The sequence below is a fragment of the Ciconia boyciana genome, chromosome 12, assembly GCF_034638445.1.
Source record: "Ciconia boyciana chromosome 12, ASM3463844v1, whole genome shotgun sequence".
NCBI classification, from domain to species: Eukaryota; Metazoa; Chordata; class Aves; order Ciconiiformes; family Ciconiidae; genus Ciconia; species Ciconia boyciana.
This window is the reverse complement of record NC_132945.1, coordinates 12612369-12637372: the sequence shown is the minus strand read 5'-3', so window position 1 is coordinate 12637372 and position 25004 is coordinate 12612369. Positions and strand designations below refer to the sequence as shown.

The following is a 25004-nucleotide window of genomic DNA, read 5'->3' as shown; positions in this document are numbered from 1 at the left end:
TGGCAGAGCAATGCACTAAACTCTGCCTTCCAACTGGAGGTTGATCTGCAGTGGTGTTTCCTGCAAATACAGTTAGGAGGGAGTGTATTGATGTTCTTGCATGCTGTTATACGAACTGATCTTGAGGATTTCTTCTTTCCAAGAGCAAGAGAATTTCCAGGATAAACCAATCTGCACATGCTATTAATGTTTTTACAAACTTTGCATATCACTTTGGATATCACTATTATGCAACTGAAATGCCCAAGCCATTGAAAAATCAAAGGAACTTGGATGCTTTAATCACTTAAGGGCTTTTGAAAATGTGGAGCTCTATCATTATGTGAATATTCAATCAGTTTACTAGCACCATTAATGATAACATTATCCCTGCTGTCATAACAAAAAATCCTTTCAGTACCCCATAACAGAGGTGGGCAGGTATTGAATTTAACGGGGTGTTTGTTGCTGCAGTGTAGACCTACCCTATTAGGGTTTCCAGGATGTTTGGGTATATACTGGTGCCGCTTACTAAGGGTACGGATTAATGTAGCAAAATTTATGAAATTCTAATCTAGACAAAATATTCTTCATAAAAGGACAGAGGGTAGTTATCTTGGGCAGGTGTGAACCCTGAAGATTGTCTATGGATGTGAAGCGATTATTAGCACCTTGTTCCGAGCTATGACTAGAAGAAATCATTAAAGCTTTTTCCCTGTGGCAGTATGAGATCTTGCCATGGAAACCCAGGGGACAATAGATTAAACAGAAGAGAACAGGAAGGTAAAGAGAGATTAACAGGGCTAAAATCTCACTTTAAATTAAATGAGACAGCAAGATAAGGAGTTTTTCCAGCAGCTAAACATACACACAGTTATCTCTTTAATAAAATGAAGGCAGGAAGGAAAGGAGCATCACAGAAGCTCTCTGGAGTGGCAGGTTAGCAGGAACTGTAACTCACCATCGCAGCTTGAAAAGATTTCCGTTGTGCTGCTCTCCTCTGCCCTATACTCCTATTATTTAAGCATAAACACAACAGATGCTATCCACTTGCTATTTCTCTTTTAAAGCTAAGAAATAATTGGCTTTTACTGTTTCTATTGGGGAGCAAAGCCTCTTTAACTTTCATCTATAATTTTGATGAGGCCAAGACCCTCAAGAGTTTGGACATCCAAGACTGAGGACCGGACATCTAGCTCACATGTTAGGTTTCCGAAAGCTCCAGCTTTAAACAAATATGGGGCCAGTGGGAAGGAAGTCCAAGAGGAGAGGGCAGCAATGCTCCCAGGGCCTCCCCACTGCTGTGGCTGTGTCAGGAAAGGGCAACGTCTCAGCTCAGCAGGGCTTTGGGGCTTTTAAAGGCAAGAACTGTCCTAATGGCTGGTGAGGAGAGCTATAAATTGAATTGTCATATTTGAAGTAAGCAAGGTAATGGTTTTATATTATATATAGACTTCAGTGAAAAAAATCCAAAGGAAAAAAATAAACCTTCCTCCCCATCACCTGCCAAATATCATACAGCTGGTTTGCTGAACAGGTGGTGGCTTTGGTTGGTGTTGGAGAGGGGAACAAGGACTGGATTTCACATGTTGAGTGCTGAATGCAGTTCCTAGCATGATTTTTTTCTGACTTTTCATCCTAGCACCCACACTGATCCCATTGGCAGTAGGTCCCAGCTAAGAAGAGATACAGATACCTGAATGCCCAGCTGGAGCATATCTCACAGTGTAAATTTTCCTATTTTTCTGCCTGAGTGTGGGGGAGACAGCATCTCTCTGCTTCAGGGATGCAAGGATGGTCCCGTCAGTGGCAAGCAGACTTCCAACATCCCGCCAGCATGCCTGCACTACTCCCTTTCCCTGTATTTTTAATCCTTAGATGTGTGCTTACAGCGTAAAGCCACAGAGGTGTGGAGCAGACCAAGCTGTGAAGAACGCAGCCTGGATGGAACATGGACACCCAGTGAAGGTGCAGTGAGGGACTTTAGGGTGGTAACATCTCTTTGCATCAGAGGGAAGTGGGGATTCAAAGCTAGCTCCCTCCTTTTACCTGTGGTCACAGCTGACCATGCATCCCACCTCCCTAACAGCATTCCCCTGTGTCCCCACAGCCCCTCGCTGAGAGATGCTGACACACTGCTGCACCTTGGCCTCTCAACACACTCGCCCACTCTGCAATGGCTGTCCAGACAGCCTTACTTGCACATCCAAAAAACTTCTAGATGACCTCAAAAGGCCAAGTCTTTTAAACTTTTAAAAAGAAATTTGGGAGCTTAAGACTGAGCCTATTAACATGAAATACCTCAATGCCTTACTCTGAGTGCATCAGTCATTTCTGAAAATGGTCCTGTATAATCCAATTTTGGTTAGCATGGCAGAGTCTTGAGTACTTTAGTACTCAAGCACTTGAGTACAAGTGCTTGAGTACTTTATTTGCTTGTGGAAATAAGACTTAAGAGCCTTTGAAAATGTAATCTCTGATCTTTGTTCCTCAAAGTTAGGGTAAGTTACTCACCTTATGGTGGAAAAATAAGACTGGGGATTTATTCTGATTTTCTCCTCTGCTCTAGGCAGTGTCATAGAGCTTGTGCGTATCCCAGCTCTTGGTTCAACCCAGCAGAACACTTCGGCATGCAGAAAACTTTGCTTAAGTCTTAGCAAAGTTCTTTGGACACACATTTCAAACGGCATCACTAAAGTTTTGTTTAAAGTTAAGGACAAGTTTGAGACCTCTGGATGGTAAGGTTGATTTGCTTTTCAGAGCCCAGTAATACAGATTTGGCCTAAAGACAGTGCCTTGAAAATGGAAACATGTACCAGCAGAGAAAAAGTTGACTGTTTCTCCTTTAAAGGCTGTATTATTTATAAGTGTTACTTTTGTTCTGGGTAGGAAAAAAAAGCAAACCCAAAAGCCCAAGAAAGATTCCTAACCAATTAATAATTAACAGCGTTCAAGTACATTTATATCCACATACAGCATTTGTTAAAAAAGAAATATTTTTTGTGTTTTAACACCTTTTTAAAAAAAAAAAAAAGAGAAGAAATTAATGTTCACATTACATTATTTTGGCACTGGTATGGACCATTTTTAAAAACATTTGTTGTTAGTATTTATAATGGTTTGTACAAAATTGTAAACTATTTTCAAGTTTGTTTGTTTTTACTTTTGTTCATCATCACCTTTCAAAAACTGTCACTGCAGGAACAAAAATACCCCAAACAAAACCCCAAAATAAAATCAAGGCAACTCTCCTTGCCCCTTCCCGCCCTTCCCCCTGCCCTCCAGCCCACTATCCCTAAAAGAAGATGAAGGAGACAGTTTTTGAAAGCACCTGGCAGTAATTGGTGAGCACACCCTTCCTGGGAGCCCTCCCGCGGCACATCCTGGGCTCCGGCGCCTCTCCGACCGACACAGGACGGCTCTGAGAGCAGAAAGTGCCACCCACCAATCACACTTTCCCACCTCTAGAGTAGACAAAGATGGCTCTTTAGGTAATTTTATTTTATTTCTTTGTTGTTTTTCCCTTTTTTTTCTTTTTCCCTTTTTTTTTTTTACAAAAATTTCTACATCTAAATCACTGCTAGAAACATTATTTTTCTTTCCTTTTTTTTTTTACATTAGTTAAAGCAGAATCTGCTTTTGTGAAAAAAGACAAGGATCAAGGTCTTATTTCATGCAGAAAATGCAAATTAAAGATCATAAAAATGGGTATTTTGTTCTGGGGTTTTTTTTTTGTTTTTTGTTTCTTTTCTTTTGTAACGCTGTACAGGATGCAACGCAGCCACTCAGAATATGTTAAGATGGTTCACAGCAGTCCCTTTGATAGTATATGCTGACATTGCTATTGATCTCCCTGTCCTGTTGGCATTGTTGTTCAGTTAGTTGTTTCTCTGAATTTCAGGCCACATAAGATGTCCCCAGTTAGAGAAGACATTGCCACTTTTTTGTTTTTGAGAGGAAGATGGATGGGTGCAGTTTGAGTGGATGATACATTGGCATAAATGGTCTATATTTTCCTGGGAAAGATGCCCCAGCCTTAGAGGTCTAATCTTGTTTGTTTTCATACCTCTTGGCATAACATCCCTGTGGTGAGCACATAGTGAGTGGGCATTTGTCCTTCAGAAACTGGTTTCTCTTCTGAAAGGGGATGTGATTTCACACACAGACACAATATATGACATGCCAGGCAATGGAAAGAAAAAATATCGTGGACAGGACAACGGTCATGCTACCAGGACCATGGGTACTTGTCAACAGATGGGATTTTTCTGGGTAACTCTTGAGGCTCTCCTTTATTCTCAGTTTTTCCATTTTCTTCTCCAGCACCTAGCTATTCATCTTTCCAGATGTTAGAAACTCTTCTCTGTGACAACTGCTGAGCCTTTCTAGGGAGTTGCTCACTAAGAATCTTCCCTTTTTGTCTGCCAAGCACATTGGCCTCAACCCAGTGAAGCTGTCGGATCCAGGCATGATATTAAGCAGATATGCAGTTGCCAGGACTGCTCCTGTGGTCAGAGTTGAGCAAGGGATGGGGCTTTGCTGGACTGGGGCACTGTGTGGGTTTAATCCCACTGTGTTTCTCTGCTTTGCCCATCCCCTTCTTGCTTCAGTGTAATTGAAATGGGAGAGGGGAAGGTTGGGGCAACCTCACCTCCCTTGCTAACCTCTTCCTTCATCATCACCTAGCCTAGGCGGGGACTGAAACTCAGGGATTTCTGCCCAGTCGCTGTCTGTGAGAGGCTCTGGGACATGTCTCCCTTCTCTCTGCCTCCAAATTCATGGGGCACAAGGCTGGTGAGATCTCTAACAACAAACAGCCTGGAAACTGTACTAGCAGAAGATATATTCCTGTTCAAAACACCCCTGATGGGTCCCCAGATGTCCCTGAGGCAGGTGGCACAGCAGTCCCCAGAACTTCAGGTCCTGTGGGCCACTTTCTTTGGAGAAACAAGGTTAAGCATTGCCAGCTATGCCAGCGCGGGCTCTCTCAGAAGATGTGCCTCCTCTTTGGCCTCCCACCTGACATGTCATGATATTGTGCAACAGCCACCATTGCAGTAAGGATTTACCTGCTTGCCTCCTGCACTCACCATTGAGACCCTCTGGTCTTGCTGGGAATGGCCATTGCCTCAGCAAGGCTTGGTGCTGCAGCAGCACAGGCTCCATGGCCCTGGGCTCAGTCAGGGGATGGTGATTAGAAAGAAGAGACCAACGAAATGCACCATCCCCTACAGGTAAAAATAAAGAGGACCTGCTCAAGGACTGAGTGGGGTCGAGTGAGTCCATCCCAGTGTGGGGCAGAACATCTGTCAGTGAACAGGCAATGCCGGTTCCTTTCTCTGCAGAAGAGAGTTGAGATCAGCCACAGAGAGAATGCCTCTGCTAACCTGAGACAGGGCGTTCCTGATGCTGAAAAACAGACCATTGCCCCTTGTCTCAGTCCCCAAGTGGCATTGGCATCACAACAAAGGCAATCATGTTTTTCTTCCTGGCTGGCCTGGCTTCTCCCAGCCTGTTGGTCCCCAAGCTCTCCCCACGAGGCTCAGCAGCGCCAGGGCTATCTGTGCAGCTGTGCAGCATGAGCCACGGCATACCCAGAGAAGCACACTGTGGTCAAAGACATGTCCAGAGCAGTGGGAAAGTCAGGGAAAAGATCTTTGACCCTCCCGCCTGGACCCTCTGTCCACTAGATGCCCAGCAAGGTCCCCAAATAAGACCTGGACCCAGCATCTAACTGAATATGGCAATTAACCCTGGAGCTGCCCCACGTCATTCAGTTGGCATAGCACTGAGAGCTGGGACACATTAGCCTTTACAGAAGGCAAACCAATACTGATCTACAGTTTAAAACATATACTGGAGGAGAAAGTATTACCCTTTTCAAAAAAAAAATGTTACTCACCACTGTACTATCTCATCCTTTCTGGGGGAAAAGTCTGCTGGTATAAATGCCAAGATCAGCCTGTGCAAATGATAAAAAGTGCACCCCTGTATCATAAATGGGTCTACCACCTCTCATCTCCGCACTGTCATACGCATATTCAATATTACTCTGTAAGTGCTTTCTACCTGTGGCACTGGCAAGTTCTGGCTATCTTAGATGGGAGCAGGCAGCCCACAGCATGGAGCTAAAACAGGAGGTTTGGGATGGTTTGGGTCCATTGTCTCTAGAGTGGGATGATGACAGCATAAGCTTCTTGGAGCAAGGGACTGCATTTTGTTCCAGGGTTTTGTAGTTTAGAGTACAACAGGATGCAGGAGCTCATGCTCACACAACTCCTCCTTGTTTTGTCTCTGCAAAACACCTGTCCTTGCTTACCCACCAGTCCTGCTTGGCCTGCTCATCAGCATAAATTGCTGAGTCAGGGCTGTGTGGCTGCACCATACTGATGCACTCTAGCTGGAGTGGCAGCTGCAGTGGAGCCTTACTGCAGCCTTACTGCTGAAGAATGGCCTTTCCTAAGAGGATTGAGACTTCCCTCTTGTCTGCCTTCCATGTAAAGTTTTTTTCTTTTAGCCTCGCTGCAGTAACACAAACAATACATCATTCATTGGCCCAGCTGCAGAAAGAAGCCACACTTCTGCCCCATGGAGGCAAGACTGTCTCTGCTTTTCCAAAGCACTAAACATAAGATAAGACAGACAGGCAATTTCTTATATTGCTTTTTACCCTTGACACTCCTCCCAGTCCAGACAAAGATGGATTGTAACACAGAGGGTTACCTGCATGTCTCAGACCTACTACCATAATCAGCCTTGGCATTCCCCATCACTCATTTCTGCTAACTGGAAGCTGCACAGAAACCAGGTGCCCCTCAGTCCAAATTCAATCAATGTCCTACACTTGAGCCCACTCATTTGTACTTCTGACCTTCTGTACTTCTGTTGAAAAATTTGTCTCTGCAAGGCCAATGGCCACTAAAACAGATAACTAAGCTTAACACAAGGTCCCTTCTTTGCACTCTCTTCCAAACCCTTCCTTCACAAGCAGCCAGGATCCCACAGGCAAGGTTCTATTGAATTGCAAAGGGTCTTAAGATAAATCTTTTCACATGAAGGGCTTTCTTTGTACCTCTTCTGAGCAGCTGGACATTTCCTAGCACTTGTTACCCCAGACTAAGTCACAGGGCGGAAAGCAGCAGCAGCAACAACAGCTTCTGAAAGGAAGTTCAGGCTCATACTGCCTTTACTCCATCTGCATTACTTCATTTATGCAAGTGGTACCTGATATCATCTTCACCCTCTTCACTACATCCCAAGATATAGTAAGGCATAGTGCAGGTCTCTCCAGGAAGAGACCACGTGCGCGAGAGATTAGGGTCTAATACACAGCCTTGTCCCATTGGCCTCAGGGATGGTGGAATCAAACACTGAAAAGTTACTTACATACCATCACTTCCATCTCTACTGCCCACCTCTTCTTTACTGCACTTGGAGGTGGATCAGGGGGCCAACCCTAAGGTCACCATCCCAGCGGGCTGCACTTCCGTGCAGGCACAGGCACAGGTTTGCCCTCCAACCCCTGTGGGAAAAGTCTGGGGAAATGTGTTATAGTATCAGCCTGGAGGACAGTGCTTCTTTATTACACTTGTCACCTTTCAGCTGTTCTTTACTTCTGAATTTACAGAACCATTTTTATTTGGTTTACATCAAGACATGAGAAATCAAACTTTTTTTTTTCCAAAAAAAAAAAAGAACAAAACCAAACAAAACCCAAATGAAAAACAAAACCCAAGCCCCAACACTATATACATCTCCTCCCCGGTCTCCGCTCCCCTCCCTCCCTCCCTCCCTCCCTCCCACCCTTCTTCCCCCTTCCCTCCCTCCCAGCATCTGCATTAGGTCCTGCTTCCAACACATATGTTTCACATCTTTCACCCAACCCATGCCCCTGACCCAATTTCTATGTCTACTGTAAAGACGTCCCACCCTGCTTGGTAAGCCCAGTCTCATCTCCAAGAAAGCATTTGGTAACCCGCATGGCATTTCTTGCCCAGCTGGCTCTGATCTCCGACACCAGGGTAGAGTTCAGCCGTTGCCCCAGCTTGGCATGGTGATTGCTCCCCTGTGCATCCCAGCCCAGCTCCTGCAACATTGTCCAGATGCAAATGATTGTCCCTGCCTAAAGGGACTGAGCTCATACTGATGGCAGAGCACAGTGAGTCTCCCTCTATTTTCCCCATTTCTGACCTCACCGTCTCCCAGAGACCGCAGTCTCTGCCCGCTGGGGACTGCTGCCATGGCTGGGTTTCCTCAAGTGCTGCCTGCAGCTGTACCCAGCCTGTCTGACTCAACGGAGGTCCCCGGTTTTCAGTGCTCTAGTCCCTTCAAACCTATTGTATTGCACATATATATTTTCACTACCTCTCTCCTATTTGCTCTGCTTCTGAAGTTAGAGCTCTCTCCCAACAACAACCTCTTCCTCGTCCCATCCTCTCCATTAGAATATCAGTAACCACCTTCCCTAAAGCCACTGTCCTTTGGTCTGCAGCTCCAGAGGTTTCTCTTCTGCCTGATAACAGCTCAGAGATTTAAAACCCCTTCCTCCTCCCCACAAAAAATAAAACAAAACCAACTCCCTCCCCCCCCAAAAAAGAAAACAAAACCAACTCCCTCCCCCACCCCCTTATCTCCTCCTGCCAGAGTCTCTGGAGCAGATCTGGTCAAACAGACTGGCCAGATCAGTTCCCCACATGGCTTTATTTCTGGGAAGTGGATGTGCTGTCCATTGGACAGAGGAAGTGCCAAGCCTTGGCAGGTTCCCTACTTATTTGCAAGACATAAGCTGCTGGCGTGGTGTCAGATGTGCATGCAAGAAAGCTGGATGCCAGTTAAGACCTACAGTCCTGTTTGTTTCATGCACTGTGAACTTATCCTATATACACTATGGGCTGGCTTATGCTTGAAGACATGAATATAAAGGTATACATTTTCCTTTTACCTTAGTAACCAAAACTTTACTTTCACCCATGGAATAGCTGGGGTTTGCTACCAGGGTTCTTATTTTCCTCTTTTGTTCTTTCTCTCATTCTCTCTTCAGTTCTTAATACTCAAGGTGAAGGAAGGATAGGAGGGGGACAGGTAGGATTACAGTCCCAAGGTCCTAGTTCCTAAAGGTCCCTGAGTGACAGCACTATACAGTATCAGAAAATGAAGTGATAGAGTTGCGTTGGCCATGTATATCCTGAGAGAGATTTCTTTTCTATTTCTCCTCCTCCTTCTCCTCTTCCATATGCCCGTCTTAGGCTGTTGTGCATGGGAAAGGTGCAAAATGTTCTCCCCCAGCCCAGCTCCCTCAGGCAGCATGGACCATCCCTTATGCTCGTGTTACTGTCTCTGCTAAAAAACACAACCCAGCAAGCAGCAATCCTGCCCAAGCTGCAAACAAACCAAGCCCCAATCAGAATTGCCTCCTGCACCACTGCAGCAAAAGTCAGAATAAGCTCCACTTTGGAACAGCACTTACACTCTTTCCTCCCTCTTTCCCCACTGCTCTCCATTTGTGAAGAAAAGGTGGACAGCAGCAGGCACACAAGCTGCAGCATGGAAATCCCCTCCACCTTTCCAATAACACGAGCTTTGTACCCACTGCATGAGATGTTCATGCCTTTCCTTTCTTCATGCTTGTGATGGCTTGAAACGTCTGAGCCTTGAGTATGATTAAAATGCCTTTTTTTCACCACTATCTCCTTTCTGGATCACTGGACCTCAAAATGAGACATGGGTTTGTTGCCTTTCTTAGGGGTGGACACAGACAGCTATGGAGAGGGAAAATGGAGGTGTCACCGCAGTTCTGGAGGAGGGCATTTCTAAAGGCCTTCAGCATTCTTCCCTCACCCCAGTACGGGAATGTATTTTCTATTACTCATCTGACTCACAGGACACTCAGTTGTTCTCCAGCATTCTGCCCTGTCACCAGAAATTATAAGGCAGTTCCTGAACTGCGAAAAGTCCTGACTGCACACTCTTTGGCAAAGATTATTTTGTAGGACCAAATAGTCCAGATGTCTGGATATACTAAGACTGACTCTATGAAGTAAAACTGACCTGGTAATACCACGTCAGAAACATTCAAAGAGAGAAACTATGATGACTCCTGATAAGAAAGAGAACCCAGCCAACAGAGAACCGAGGCAATAGCAAAGGAGTCTGGCTCCCAGTCCCATCAGGTAAAGAAATCAGCTGAGCAGTGCTTTTTCCCTGGAAAATGTTTGGATTGTCGCTATGAAATTCTGGGCTCAATCTCTGATTGAAGCCTCAAATATTAAACACAGCCCCCCTGTGCCTGATCTCCAGCTGCTGGAGGCCCTGGGCTGTACCTGCAAGCCACTGGATGGGATCGGTCAGGACCCCACTCTGTGTGGGGCTCAGCACCCAAGCAGCAAAGAGCATAGGTGGGTTTTGCATCATCTGTGTGCCGCTGCCAGTCTTTGGGACCAGCTGAGAGAGCTCTCAGGTGCCTAACTCCTACCACATATTTGTCAGGCTTTTACTACAACTATCAAATTACTGGAGTTCCTGAGTCATCTGCCTCAGCTTCATAATTTCTTACCACATGGCCATTTGTTCTCCCTCCAATCTTAATAGGATTCTTGTAACTGCCTCTTTTATTCCCTTCTATTGTTCTGACCACCCTTTACATTGCAATCACATATATAAAGGGTAAGTATTTAGATATTTTATTTAATCATCAATCAGCTGATTAGACTCCCCTTAAAAACTGAACCTGCTCATAGGCAGCCTCCATCTGGGAACTGCAGTCATCTGACATGCATGTATCCACCTACATTATACTGCTGATATCATAAACTACAACTTTATGACTTCCATTAAAACATTTAAAAGCCATTTCCAGATAGAATCCCACTAGAAAGCATAACTTTCTCCATTGGCCAAGCTTTAACTTCCTGCGTATCAGGTAGACAAAACTACCTGATCCAGCCCTAGCCCAATCATCCATCTCCATTCACTCTTCAGACTTATTCCTATATAGACTCATCTAGACCGTAAACTGCAATAACATTGGGAAAACCCATTTTCAACAGCATCACTCTTGAATGTGGAAAGCAGCAAGAGACTATTCTGCAGGGCAGCTGGGAATCTAAGTCTGATTTAACAATTGTGCTGAAACCTTGGTGAGTCCAGGGAGGCCTGGACCGAATGTGTGCATGCATGAACATGAGAGAGGGAGACAGAGATTGGGTACGATTGAGAAGGATGGGTGCTCTACGTTTATGCTTAGGATTCTATTAGTGGAAAATGCATAAGACACATTACTGATATAAAAATAACAATACTTATTACTCTGATGAGCCCTGATCCTGCTTCATCCAAGTCAAGGCAAAACTTTCCATGACTTCAGTGTTACTAGGTCAGGCCTATAGTGATTCACATTTTCATAGCACTGTACAGACATAAATTATTGAATGAAAAGATGTGTATTAGATGCATCTGTCAACTGAAAAACAGGAGTTTGCCTGGTCTTACAGGATCACTCTGCTCTCCCAAGCAATGGGAATCAAGGAAAAAGGAAGAGAATGGTAGCAGGAAAATAAAGGGGTGGTAGGATTCAAGGCAGTGTGTGTGTGTCTGTGTGCCTGGCAAGTAAAAACCTCCATTAGGTAAGAACAAGGTTCTCATCATTACTCCAGGAATGGCACAATGACCCTAGGGTTAAAGTTTTGCACTTGTGAATTTATTATTTTCATGGCTTTTATTAATATTATAAGGGAGATTATCAATCATCAGTGATTGCCAAAGTGGCCAATAATTCAGTGATTTTCCTGAAAGTCACTGGCTCCTTTGGAAAAAGTTGACCTTGCTGTCCAAGGCCAAGTTACCCTTTTGTACCTTTATGAGTGCCTGTGGATGGAAACTGCTACAGACTTAGGGACTTCCACAAGCACTGACAAGCTCAGCATTTTCATTGCAACCCTCACCCTGCCCAGTCTTTGAAGAAGTCATGAAGAAGAAGTCTTGAAGAAGCCTTGAAGAAGTCACCCTGCCATCGTCTTCCAGCAAGATGATGCTCCATGGAACTCTACTGCATCCTTACTTACATCTTCTGCAAGAAGGGACACAGGGTGCTCTTCTCTACACTCTACATATATTAACAGACATAAAGGAAGGCCTGATAGAAGCAGTACAGATCGGAGGGTACCAGCCCACCATTTGCTTCTGAAATTCTTAGGAAAGGGGATAGTTATAATTTCCAAATTTTTTCGTCCTGAAGCACAACAAAGTTAAACGACATCCACCCTTTCCTGCACCTTGCCATAGGCTAGGTGGGCTGGAGCGTGAAGTCCCTTGTCTGGCACAACAAACAGGTAGAGAGGGGGAAGGGTTGAGTTTTCAGAGTCTTGCAAATGCTTTTCTCCCCAAACTCAGTAAGAAAGATGCAGGGTGGGAATGATTAGGAACAATCCCTCCTTTCAGGACTGAATCAGCATAGTCTACTAGAGATCAGATGCCAGCAGTGAACAGCAGCACTGTCCCATTGCTGATCCGCAAATCCTTCTCTTTCCTCAGCAAGTGTTTATTTGCACAATCTACCTCCCCAGCTCTGTCTCTCTAATACAAGCTGAGACTCTGACCTCCAACCTCGCAAAGCTGCAATGAGCAAACAAAACCCTGCTATTCCCCCCAAAACACTGCGGTTAAATGTCATCTGTGTTCTCTTTCTACAAAAGACATTACAAAACCCCCCTCCCAGCTCCCCTCCCCAGAAAACATGCTTGCAGACACACACACCCGTTATCTACATACATGCGCACATACACACACACAGATGCGCCGCACACACACACACATTCATACAGGAAAAACAGCTTGCAAACTCCTGAAGGTGGAAAAAGGCAACTTGCAAATGTGCCTTTGTTTTTGATAAGCTCCCTCCTCGCCCCCCCTCCCCATAACCCCACATTGCCCCTTCCCTCCCAAATAATTGCCTTGTCCTCCCCCCTTCCCAGCTCTTCCAAAATAAATATTCTTTTTATTTGTTGGTTTAAAAGATTCTTTTAGGCTTGTAAGCAAGAGAGAGGGAGAGAGAAAAAGAAAAGAGAAATCTCATAGCATGAGAATGAAACCCCACCATCTCATGAATCTGTGAAAGAATAAACATGAAGGGGCTAAGAGCAGTGACAGAAGAAAGATTAAAAAAATATAATAATACTGAGAAGAGAAAGATGAAATTCAGTAGTGAAATGGAAGTGAGGATAGCGCATTAGTGAGCACAGCCAAAGGTAACCTATCCCCCCACCAGTTTTTGACTCAATTTCTTTAAATCTCCCTCCCCCCCTTTTTTTAAAGTTTTCTTTTTTTGTTGGTTTTTTTTGTTGGTTTTTTTTTCTTTTTTCTGTCATTTTTTCTTTTTTTTTTCCTTTCTTTTTTTGGTTTTTGGTTTTTTTTTTTTTTTTACAATGGTTTCAGTCCTTCAGCAGGAAACCAAAATCAAGACAAACATATCCCTCCCTGAAACCAAACCCCCTCCCATATACCCTTCTCTCCCTTACCCCTTTCCCCACTCCATGGTTCTACATGTGCTGAAAAGAGAAGAGTAAGCTTAGAATAAATCTAATGAATCAAAGGAATAAATGATAATGATAGTAAAGAGTAAAACCCAAACCCAAAAGACCACAACACTCCTGTGTTGTCATTGTCTGAGTGTCTGTCCCTATCTCTCTCGGAGGCTGCAGGCATCAATTTACATAGTACAACCAGTAAACAAGGTTGAAGAATCCAAAGGTGATTGGAAAAATGATTCGTGACCACTTGTCAATGGTGCTGACATCTGTCAGGTCTGGGATTTTGAGCTTCAGCTTAGATGACCGCCGGCGGAGACGGCAGTTGGCACGGTTGCGGGCTGCAGCATGGTGGGTCAGTGGGACGTGGCGGTCCAGGGTTGGGTGGTGACCAAATCCATCCCGAGAGGCCAGCTGCTTGCGGAACTGGATTCCTGAGCCTTCAAAGGACATGACAGAGTTTCGAGAGTCGCCAACGCTGCTCATCATGTCCGTGGCCAGCAGCTCATTGTTCATCTCCAGAGTGCTGAGGAGGATGTTACCATAAGGGTCAACCTAGAACAGGGAAGAGAGAGAGAAAGGTAGTGTGGATGTCCTGTGCACAACGCACACAGGGCCACACCATCAGGAATGATTTTGAACTGTTTTCTGTGTAACAGTACCACTGATTGGGTCATTTGTGAGCTCTGAACCTGGACTTCTGCATTTCAAAATGTTGTCCATGGATGCTGGAGTTGAAGGACGAGCCACATGTGCTCGCAGCAAAATTTTGAGTGGGGTAGTGTGATTCTGCCAACACTGTAGGACCAAAAGCCACAGGGGTACTTTTGGGTACACCTGCCCCGTGCAAGAAGATGGTCATGATGAGACTGGCTTGAGGATGATGACAAAGCGATCAAGGAGAAAAAATTCCCAGTAATCACCAGACAGGGGAACAGGAGTTCATCTCTCATGATGAGGAGAAAGGCTTCTCCACAGCTCACTCAGGACTGAATGAACAGTGGAGAGTCTGAATTCTCCTGCCACAATGAAAGAAGGAGACAAACCTGCTCTCTCACCCTCTTCTCCTCATAACGGTGGCGCTCATTATTGGCCTTGCTGATCCGTTCACTCTGTTTCTTTTGCTGCCGAGGGCCTCGCCCGAAGAATATGTAGTTGACAAAAGCATACTCCAGGAGTGCCAGGAACACGAAGACGAAGCAGCCCATGAGATAAACATCAATAGCCTTGACATAAGGGATCTTGGGGAGAGTCTCCCGCAGATGGGTGTTGATGGTAGTCATTGTAAGTACCGTGGTGACCCCTGTAAGGAGAGGGTAGGTGCTCTGTTACCAAGGTGGGATGGTTTCCACTCTCAGCTTCCCCGTCCCTCCTCCCAGCTGGACAACCGCAGGAGGGATGAGAGCAGTGCAACTGGGAAGAAAATTGTCATTATTCTAAGCCCAGCTGCCCAGTACAAATTGCTGCAGAAAATAAACCAGCCGCCAACAGTGGGAGAAAATGTCAAAGCTGAGTATCATCAGGACGATGGGGATCAACATCCTCTGGACCTTCATTCTTTAAGTCCTCCCTGATCCTCCTTCTTTCCCTCAGTGTGGTAGGAAACATTCAGTTTTGCTCTCAGTCTCTCAACCTCTTCTCCTCCCTTTTTTCAACTTCATGAACTCATCAGGCTTCCCTGGGCACTACTGAATGCCTCAGTATCCTTGACATGAATTTATAATCTGCTGTGTCTTTCCAGTGCCATGAATAGGAGGAAGAGTGAAGAGATTCCCTCTTCATGGCACTCACTTTTTTTGCCTGCCTCATAGGCTTCTGTCTACATCCTTGACCCCATCAATTCCCACTTCCCTCTCACCAGCTTTACTGCTCACCACTTCAGTTATCATCTGTACACACTCCTGCCATGGTTCTCACGCTGTCCTTTTTAGGCCTACTCATATTTCCTGCATCTTAAATAAAAATTTTTTGATCTCATTGAACACTTGTTTCCCCATCTACTCAGTCTCCAAGAGCCTGGTGCACCATGATTACTCTCACAGCTTCAGTCCTCTTCTTCGGTTTCTTCTCATCCTCTTCCCTTCTCTGGACTGTCAGAGTGGCCTCAGATCGGTCTCTTTGACAGCCTTCTGCCAGCTTCAAAAAGATGGCAATGAGCCTTCTTGCTTCTTTTGGGGGCAGTAACTTTTCCTCTTCAACCTAGTCTTCTTTTTCTGCTTCTCTAGCTCAGCTGTCCTGCTTTTCTTACTGCCTTGCTGATCTCCTTTTCTTCTAGTGTCCCTCCTCCTCATCTCTCTGTTGGCAGCTCTCTTAGTCTCCATGACCCTAATTTGGTCTTCTGGGTTCAGCCCTACCTCTTACAGTCATGGCTCTCAAGACTCTGTGTGCATCCTGGACCTCTGCTTGTCCTGATTCCCCTTCACCCTCATAATCTCTTTAGTGTCACTCCTGATAAAAGATTTAAAGAACTAATAGTCTTTAGTTCACAGAAAAGTAAACAGAAGGGAGATATATTTATATACATACAATATATTATACTGTCTATATTTAGACAGTAGTCAGAAATCTGGGGCAAAGAAAGGGGGAATAGAATATTCTCCACGCCTCCATTAAGAAGTGGACAAATTGCAATGGAGACTTAGGACAGAGGCAAAGAAGAGCTTTTTGACTGTACAAGCAGGTAAATCTGGAGATAAAGTGCCCAGAGGAGGCTGTGGAGTCTCCTTCTTTGGAGCTTTTTTAAGGACAAGTTAGATAGAGAGCTGTCAGGAATAGTTTAGGGAGAGCTGTTCCAGTTTTGATCTACAATGTTTTTCTTCTGTCTTCTCCTTTGAATCCAGATGTCAGCAGAAATTTAACAGCTGTGCATCTTATGTCCACCCTTCTGCTTGTCCTTTCACTGTGCCAGCAATGTATGCCATGGTTTTTTTTCTTCTCTCACTGATTATACTCTTGTCAATGCAACTTACCTTTTTAATTTACCATGTTCTTCTTGTTTCCTCTCTGTCTCCCTGCTCCAGCCTCTCCAAGCAAGCACAGCCAAATCATCTATTTTATATCTTTGTACAAAACATCCCTCCTCTGAGTCTTCTCAGATTCTGTCTTCTCCTAGAGCTAATTTAAGCCCCCAACCTTTTCTGTAAGACCCAGCCTCTACCTGTGCTCCACTGCCTCTCTGAGCCTTTTCCCACTCACAGATGAAATCCCTCTCCCTCCTTGGCTCTCCTATTTCCTCTGAACTTTCTATCATGTTGCACAGCCCCATTCTCATATGCCAGCCATCCCCCCTTTTCTCCTGTTCCTTCTTCAAAATCCTCATCTGCAATCCACCCCCACTTCCCTTCTGTTGCTTAAAAGACCTGATTTTTTTTCCTCTTATAGGAAAGCATTCCTATTTAGGGGAGCATGTGCTTAAGAAGAACTTGGACTTTAACTACTGTTCCACATTTGCCTTGGTTATGAAGGTCTTCAGCTACAAAAAGTGTCTGTGTGGGGCCTAAACTATCATTGAGTAATGCCACTTCCTTTATTTTTTTAATCTTTTAGCCATTCGCTCACCATTCTTACCACTCTTTGGTCACCCACTCCCAGCATTTATCATCCAACTAACCGGTCCCGGCACACCTGTTGACCAAGAGGTGCCCAAACTTCTCTTCTTAAGAAAACAAGTACAAACCAGAGTGAAGAAACTGGTGAGCTCATGGCATGTCAGTCTCACATGCCTGAGAAGCTGTGACCATTTATGCTTTTGTTATAGAGTTTAAACTTGCACGCACAGAAATTTATGGTAGAACTTTTACTGATTCAAATAATACAGACTCCAGCTTGGGAAGTACTGATACTTCTGAACAAAAAAAAGTAGCTCTTCTGGCTGAAAATTTGAAGTTTGTTCTCAGAAAAAATGTCCTTCATTTGGGAAGACAAGTTTGACAGACCTGTGTGGCTTGCTTAGCTGCTACCTCATAAAGAAAAAGGTATTTTCTTTCTTACAGCTGTCCTAGCTGATCTCCCTCAAAATACCACCTTCTTCAACATATAATGAAAAGGTACATACCCAGTGCCACTCGTGCAGCAGAAGCATCATAATTGATCCAGAAGGAGACCCAGGACAGGATGGTGATGAGAATAGATGGCATGTAAGTCTGCAGGATGAAGTAACCAATGTTCCTCTTAATCCGGAAACTCAAGGATAAGCGCAGATATGAACCTGTCAATGAGATATTAAAGGGAGATGCTGTTTGACAAGAGAGCAAGGCTGTATTTACGGTAAGAGCTTAGGTTAGGAATTGAAATTTTATTTGGAAAATGTTCTCAAGAGGCAGGGATAATGAGAAATCTCTCTATTTTTCTTCATTTGGTTTTCCAGACTCATCAGTTTTTGGAAGGGGGCTCTTCAGAGTCTGCTCAGTTGGCTCAAAATATTAAGAAGAAAGAAACTGAAACTCTACATAAGTTACGTTATCATATCAGACATCATGGGAGAATGTCTGTTCAGTGCTGAAATTGCTATTATGGTACATGCCAATTTGATACAGGCTTACACAGGAGACTTTAACCCTATATCTGGATGCAGTGAGATGATTTTCCAATGTTTCATGTGCTAGTTTTTCCACCAAACAGCAATGAAGATCTGAATCATATTTTTCCCATGCTGTTCTAAAAATGGGTTATGGTCAGACTGGGCAAATTCATATGCAAATAGAGTACTGTTAGTTAATCTGTAGGTCTTTTTTTTTCCAAGTTGTTGCAACTTCCTCCTAGTCTTTTAGCAAACCTAATGGGGATAGTGACAACAATAAGTACTTTCACAGTCCTTCCACTGGAGCAGGGTCATTTTGACAGGGACAAAGCAGGGCCTCTCTCATTGCTGTGAAACAAAGTCCAAGTCATTCCTCCTTCCCACCTCCATCCCTTAGGCACACAGCAGCCTGAAATATGGGTGTAATTGTGGGTTGGCAGCTAAAGTAACAAGAGAACAACAGTCTTTAATGATCGAGGAGGTAGACTGGGAAAAAGGAGGTTATGTTCTCTCACCATTATGTGCCATTTGCATAGCTTGAACACAGTATTTCACCAGTCTTTTTCTGAAGGTCTTACCTATTTAGACTGCAAACTTCTTATGGAGGAATATTGCCTCTTGTTGTGGGTCCCTAGATTACCACTGTAATGGGACCCTGCTCCCAGCATGCCCCCAAGGCACTACTGTAACAACATCACCATCTGCCACCACCGCTGATAGACTCAGGCTGTGATTTCATCACATTTCAAAAATTGTCCTATATAACAGGTGTGTGGCATGCTGTTTTGGCAGTGAACTCCTTGCCAGATCAAAGTGAAGACAGCAACCAAAATCCAAACCCCTCCAACTTTCCAACTGGCAGTATCTGAATTGTCCAAGGTATTCTCTCCAGATCTTTTTATTGCTGTGTACAGATGGGTTTGCGTCATTTCATAGACCACTTGCTTTTCAACTGATATATTCTTCTGCTTACTATTGCACCTACATTAGCTTTGAGAGCCAGTTGCAAACCACATAAAAATAAGGTAAAGGCTGAGAACTTTCTAAAGAAGTTCTGTTTTGAGCTCAGTTGGTGTTTTGACTACATGTCAACAACTGCAGCAAAAATGCAAAAATGAAAACAACTGTAGCAAAAAAATGATCCCATAAGTCTCTGAAGAGAAGCAGCCAAAAAAAAAAGCAAACTTGGTGGGCACAGAAGGTGCCTCTTTTCAAAGGAACAGGACCCTAAGTTGAAGCCTAGATCCTAAGTTAGTGCCTCAGCATCTGAATCAGAGGAACAACCACATTGACGTTGAACAGCAGGAGGTTTGCATATTCCATTTCATCCCTTCAGCAGAGACTCACCGGTGGTGAAGACCACTTCCCTGCTGACGAGCCTCTGCTCAATAATGGTGAACTGGGGCAGTTCTAGCACCTCCATCCCCGTGACAGCAGAATCATTTCCTTGCCAGAAGAAGACAATGTCATCAACCGTGTAACCATCTGCAGAGATGAAGAAGCACAGAGAGAGAACTAAGCTGACAAGCTGGAGAAGATGACACCCCCATTTTCACTAAGGTGATCTGGAAGAGGATCCAAAGGCAAGCCCACACCATCAGATAGCAAGCATAGCCCCTCCCTGCTGATGTACTTTTCTTCTTCAGCTGAGCTTGGCAGTACAGTCCCCAGGAGAAGAGGAAAAAATTGGTCAGAACTCCCACTTCTGGCTAGAATTCAGGAGAAAAAGGTGAGAAGTGGTCCATCAAGCCTTGACTTGCGCTACATAATCTCCATGGCTGACATGACAGGGACTTGTACATCAGAAGCTTCTGTCAAATGCGCCAAACACGGCATTTTGCTTTTCAAAACCTGCCTCCTTTTACCAGAAGGGGGAGACCACACAATACATTCTGGTGGGGATCAGGTAAACAGAGCATCTAAATATTAAAAATTCCCAGAGAGAAAAAGATTTACAACAGCGGTTGAAAATAAATTTGAGCATCAGAGCATCTCCCTGTTCTAAGTACTCTCAGTCAAAATTCGGAGCTGGGAAGTGGACAGCGTCTCTGAGATTGGGGGCTGCTTTTACCAAGTGCCAGCTGAAAAGAGCAGTCATGGGAGAAGAGAGGAGGGGGAGTCAAGCTGGTAGCAAATACTCAACCCTTATGTTTCAGGGTAATGGATTTGTTAACTCAGCCAAGGGTACAGCCTCTTACTTTAACCCCAAACTATACATGCCAGACAGGGCTGCACGGGCTGGAAGTGCTGAGAAGCCCAAAGCCAAAGACTCCCCAGATGCTCTGGACTCATGGGGAATGAGGGCCTAGGGACGAAACCATGCAGCTCCCCTCCCATCAGTGTGATGTTCACAGCCCTGCCCGCTGCCCTTGTGGGCAAGGATTCATCTCCACTTGAAAATTAACGCCGCTTGTGGCAAGCTGCGTTTTGAAGCACTGTGGCTGTTGCTACACAAGGGGTGTCCTCTTATTCTAAGCAAAGTGCAGAACTGCATGGGAGCACCTCTGTGTACAGGCTTTGGTACAGCATGGTGCAAGGCTTCTTTTAGAGCATGAACTTCAGCTGTGCCCACAGACAGCTTTTATTCACAACCTGCACTGCAGCACGACAGCTTGCCTCGTCCACAATCCCTTGCAGCAGAGGCAGTTGGCTAGCAACACTCAGCAAGGCTAACATCCACCAGGGAGAGCTGCCACCCAACCCAGCACCAGGGTATTAGTGGGACTAGGGGAATGAAGAGCTGTTGAATGTAACATGGAGGAGAAGTTCTTCTACCTAGCCTTAGGGGCCAAGGGTTACCCCAGATAAGAGCTGAACCTTTGAGGATGTTGTCATCCTGCATCTCCCGAGTGGACAAAGAGCTGAGGAACCTGGTCTGATCTCATAGCTGACCCTGCTTTGAGCTGGGGACTGCACTGGAGACACTCTGAGGTCTCTTCCCAAACTGAATTATTTGATGACTGTGTAGTCTCCAAGCCCACATCCTGCACTCTCAGTCATTACTGCTTTTATTCATGGGTGCTAAAAAATAATAACAATCTTCCAAATGCCATGCCAGATCTGCTTCTGGTGTAAATCACCTAAGCCAGGGCTCCACCTCCTCCCCCATGGCATGCTCCTGCTCCCAAGGCAGTAAGTGGTAAAGCACACACCCATGAGCCCACAGAGATTCAGGACCCTTAGGTTATCATCTCATCTGCTGCAGACACTGGGGTGTTACAGGCTGTTGCACTGACTCAAGTACCCCAGCTTTGTGTGCAGGAACTGGTATTTGCATCTGGCTGCAGCATCTCTCCCAGAGCACTGAGACCAAGTGTGGAAAGCAGCAAGAAACAGCCAAGTCCCCCACTCCTCACAGTGGTTGATTCCAGCGGCACAAACACTCTCTCAGGTAAAAACATTGTGTGCAATTTTACATTTGAATTCACCTGGCTCAGACTTTCAGACTCTGGTTGCTGTTCTGAATTTTTTGAGGAGGTTACCAAGCCCTTTCCACTCAGCGCTCCCCCTCTGCAGAGGTGCACCCAGCCTGTAAACAAATCACCTCTCCACCTCCTTTGCAGTAAACAAACCAGAATGAGCTATTTAGGTTTCTTACTGCAAAACATCTGCTCTAGCCCTTGAACCGCTTTTTAGCATCTTTTCCCAACCTCTTCTGATTTCTCAACTTCCTTTCTAAATTTTGGAAACCAAATATAGACAGAGTCCCTTTCCTCATCTCACCAGCGACATATTCAGAGGCCAATCGATTCCCTGCTCTGACTCATGGCTCCCCTGGTTTATATAACCAAGGCTCGCTCCAGCCCTTTCTGTCAGAGCCCTGCTACGAAATCTCCAGCAGCAGTGCTCGGGGCTGCCATCCCTTCATCATTTCCCCCGGTCGATACCCGTGCGGGTACGAGTCCCTCGGTCTGGCAGCCTTGCCTGCACTCCCGCACCCAGGCACAGACCTCCACATTTAGCTGTATTCAAATGCATTCTGGAGGTATTCAAATTGGGAGGTATTCAAATGTGCAGCGAGTAAGCCACGCAGACTGCTATCTTCATCATACACAAATTTAACAGCAGTGACTTCAAATTTACTTCCTGATCAGCAACGTAAATGTCAAATTACAGTAACTAATTTTAGGAGATCTTGCAGTTAACTGGCTCTATTTCATTTATTCTTTGACCTGCCGGTATTGGGTACCAATTTTTGTATTTTTTTTGTTATTATGGCATTATACAATATGAAATCAAACATGCTTTTTGGGAAGCCATTTTTTAAAGGGATTCTAAAGGGAAAGGTTGTTCAGTCTAAAAATAAATGCTTCACTTCAATTTCTACCTTTAAAAAGAACCCCAAATTTCCATTTTACTTTTAAAAAGTCAAAGAATTTTCACAAAGACAAGTAATTTCAACATGAAATATCATAAAGTATTGATACAATGTCTTAAAACATCAGATTAACAGTTTGTTTGCTGTCTGCCTCATCAGGTTTTTGTTGAATCCTGGCACACAGCTAGGCAGAGGTATGCATGGTGAGGGCTGTTTTCGGGATGGAGGGATGGGATCAATAGGCAGTGCCAGCACTGGCCTATCTCCTGCAGGTAAGTGCCCCAAGCTGCTGTGGGGAAGGATACCCCAGCTGCCCGCTGCTGCTTTACAAACCCTGCACCCCTACACCACAAAAGGGCTATTTTGGTGGTTTGTTTTAAGGGGTTTTTTATATACTTTGTTTTGTAAGCCAGCCATGAAAGGACTGTTATTCTAGAGTTGTGTGGACTTGGAAGAAAACAAAATGGAGCCCTGCAGATTTCAAATGTGCAAGTGTTTGAAAGACAAAAGCTCCGAGGAAGGAAATGATTGAATCTCTTCATCTCTGTGTGGATCTTAGAAATACTGTAAGGAAACGTAGCTTCAACTAACAAATTGGCTTGACATGTCCCATTAAGAACAAAATTGCAACATGGGGAACTGTGGGTAATTCTCTGCCTTCTGTTTTCTTGGTTGTACCGTAAACTATTCTCAACATGCTAAGGAGTGCCAGAAATGACATGTCATTAGTGTCTCCAGCAGGACCTAATTTACATCCCATTACCCACCACGCCAAGTGCTGTGATGGCTGCGCATCCCGAGCAACCCGAGCAGTGAGTGAGAAGGGGGGTCCCAGGTGCAGGCAGGGCTGGGAAAGGTGGCATGGCACCTTCCAACTATGGATGCTGTGGGATCTCTTTTATGAAAAAAGCAATTCTCTGATAATCACCACTGAAGCTGCATCATCATTACTGTGAGATCTGCTGCTCTGGACCGCTCCTGCAGGGATACTGCAGTGCATTTTTATGAGGGAGAGCCGGACCTCCTCTGCCAGCATGGTCAGGGGAGGCTTTCCATAGGAGTCAAGGGAAGATCCAGGCAGGGAGAGACTGTGGGAGGGCTCGGGTCCCACCTCCCACGCAGAGCGGCGCTAGCCACGAGTGAGGGCAAGCTCCTAGGGCTTTCTTAGGGCTAAGGGAGGCTTCCACCACCCTTCCTAGGGTGAGAGTGATTTTAATGCCTAGCCTGCTGTTAGAGCTCCATTTTTGTGGGCATTTCACCCACGAGGTCCCCTCAGGATGGACTTTGGATGAGGGAGCCTGCTCCTGCCCCAGGGAGCATCCTCCAGGACGGGTGGCCCTGGGAGGCATCCCATGAGCGGGAAGCCGTGGCTGGGGCAGGTGGCATTGGGTGGCACAACGCGGTGGAGAGCGGGCGCGCGGCATACGCACAGCTCTCGATCTCCAGCGTGCAGTTCTGCTGGTCCAGGGGGTACCTCCGCAGATCCATCATGCAAGCGGCTGTGGTGGTGATCCTGAAAGGGGAAGGGAGAAAAAAAATCAGTTGTATGTTTTTTTCTTACAGAAAAAAAAAAAAGGAGAAATGAAAGGCAGATGTGAAAGTCAGGCAGCATTTGGGGCCGCTGTTTCCCTGGAAACCAGGGAGATCCGTGGTGGGAGGAGTGCGGGGCGGGGGGCTGGATGCAGCTCACCCTCAACCGCACGGCTTAAACCCTTCATGACTCACGTCAGCAAGGCAGTATCTCTGTTAACAGAGTGGGGAGGGATTTGTGTTCCTCCTCTGTCTCTCCCTTGAGAGACAAAGAAACCGGGAGCAGGCAGAGCTACGGCAGGGGGAGAAAAGGAGGGGCATGTCAGTTTGTAAGAGGGAGACAGCCAACACGTGTCTGTAAAACAGAAGAGGCATTGATTAAATTGCCCAGCAATGACCTATGGAGAAGAATAGCTGACCACATTATCACCCCCCTTTCCTCCCAAGTTGCCCCAATGGCCCTACTTGCAGCCGCCAACCCACCCACGCCCCCTCCATTGCACCCACTGGTATTGCCAAATCCAAAAGCCCAGACCCCACCGATGGGGCCCTTCCACTCCTGTGGGCTCATGGCTCTGGTAACAGTCACTCTTGCGCAAACAACTGCATGATCAAGATTAATGAAAGACACATGAGTGTGTGTGTGCATCCCCCTGAAAGAGAAATATCAGGAGACAGTGAGGGTAGGTGTTGCTTTGGGGGTGTCAGAGCACGGGGTGAGGGCAGAGTGGCACAGTACCCACAGTGGGGTTCACATGAGGGTGCGAGGAGGGTTTGTCTGTGTTACATGTTGTACATGAAGGAGCATCACTCTCTGGGATGGGGAATTTTGGGGTGGGATAGATGAGGGAAGATGGCACGAAGCAGGGACAGAGGAAATCAACAGTTAACTCACCGGCCTGGCAACGCTGCCCTGGAGTTTACAGGCTGCCCCTATTTCTCAAATATATTGCTCCCCTCACCCTTTAATGCAGTTTTCTTCCTGTGCGATGTATGTGTGCAGAGTGCTGAAGAGGGGGGAGAGATTGGTGCATTCCCCCCCTCTTTTTTCAATTAACCATCTGGAAGGCATTAATCAAGCTACACATTTTTTACTATGTAGACATAACCAGTGAACTGTTAACAAGAAAGCTTTATC

General features: G+C 45.4%; 1 protein-coding gene across 2 annotated transcripts in view; it reads right to left on the bottom strand.

The window, feature by feature from the left end:
- Positions 1 to 13592: 13592 nt before the first annotated feature.
- Positions 13593 to 25004, bottom strand: part of LOC140658462 (gamma-aminobutyric acid receptor subunit beta-4) — a 75959-nt gene continuing 64547 nt past the window's right edge. Inside the window, exons 5-9 of one of the 2 annotated variants that reach the window (XM_072876922.1) lie at positions 23767 to 23849; positions 19366 to 19503; positions 17554 to 17706; positions 14546 to 14802; positions 13593 to 14054 (exon numbers count right to left, since the gene is read on the bottom strand). In XM_072876922.1, coding sequence (XP_072733023.1) covers positions 13677 to 14054; positions 14546 to 14802; positions 17554 to 17706; positions 19366 to 19503; positions 23767 to 23849 — 1009 coding nt within the window. In that variant the 3' untranslated portion in view covers positions 13593 to 13676. The remainder of the gene's footprint in view (positions 14055 to 14545; positions 14803 to 17553; positions 17707 to 19365; positions 19504 to 23766; positions 23850 to 25004) is intronic. The other variant, XM_072876923.1, reaches the window with a different exon arrangement.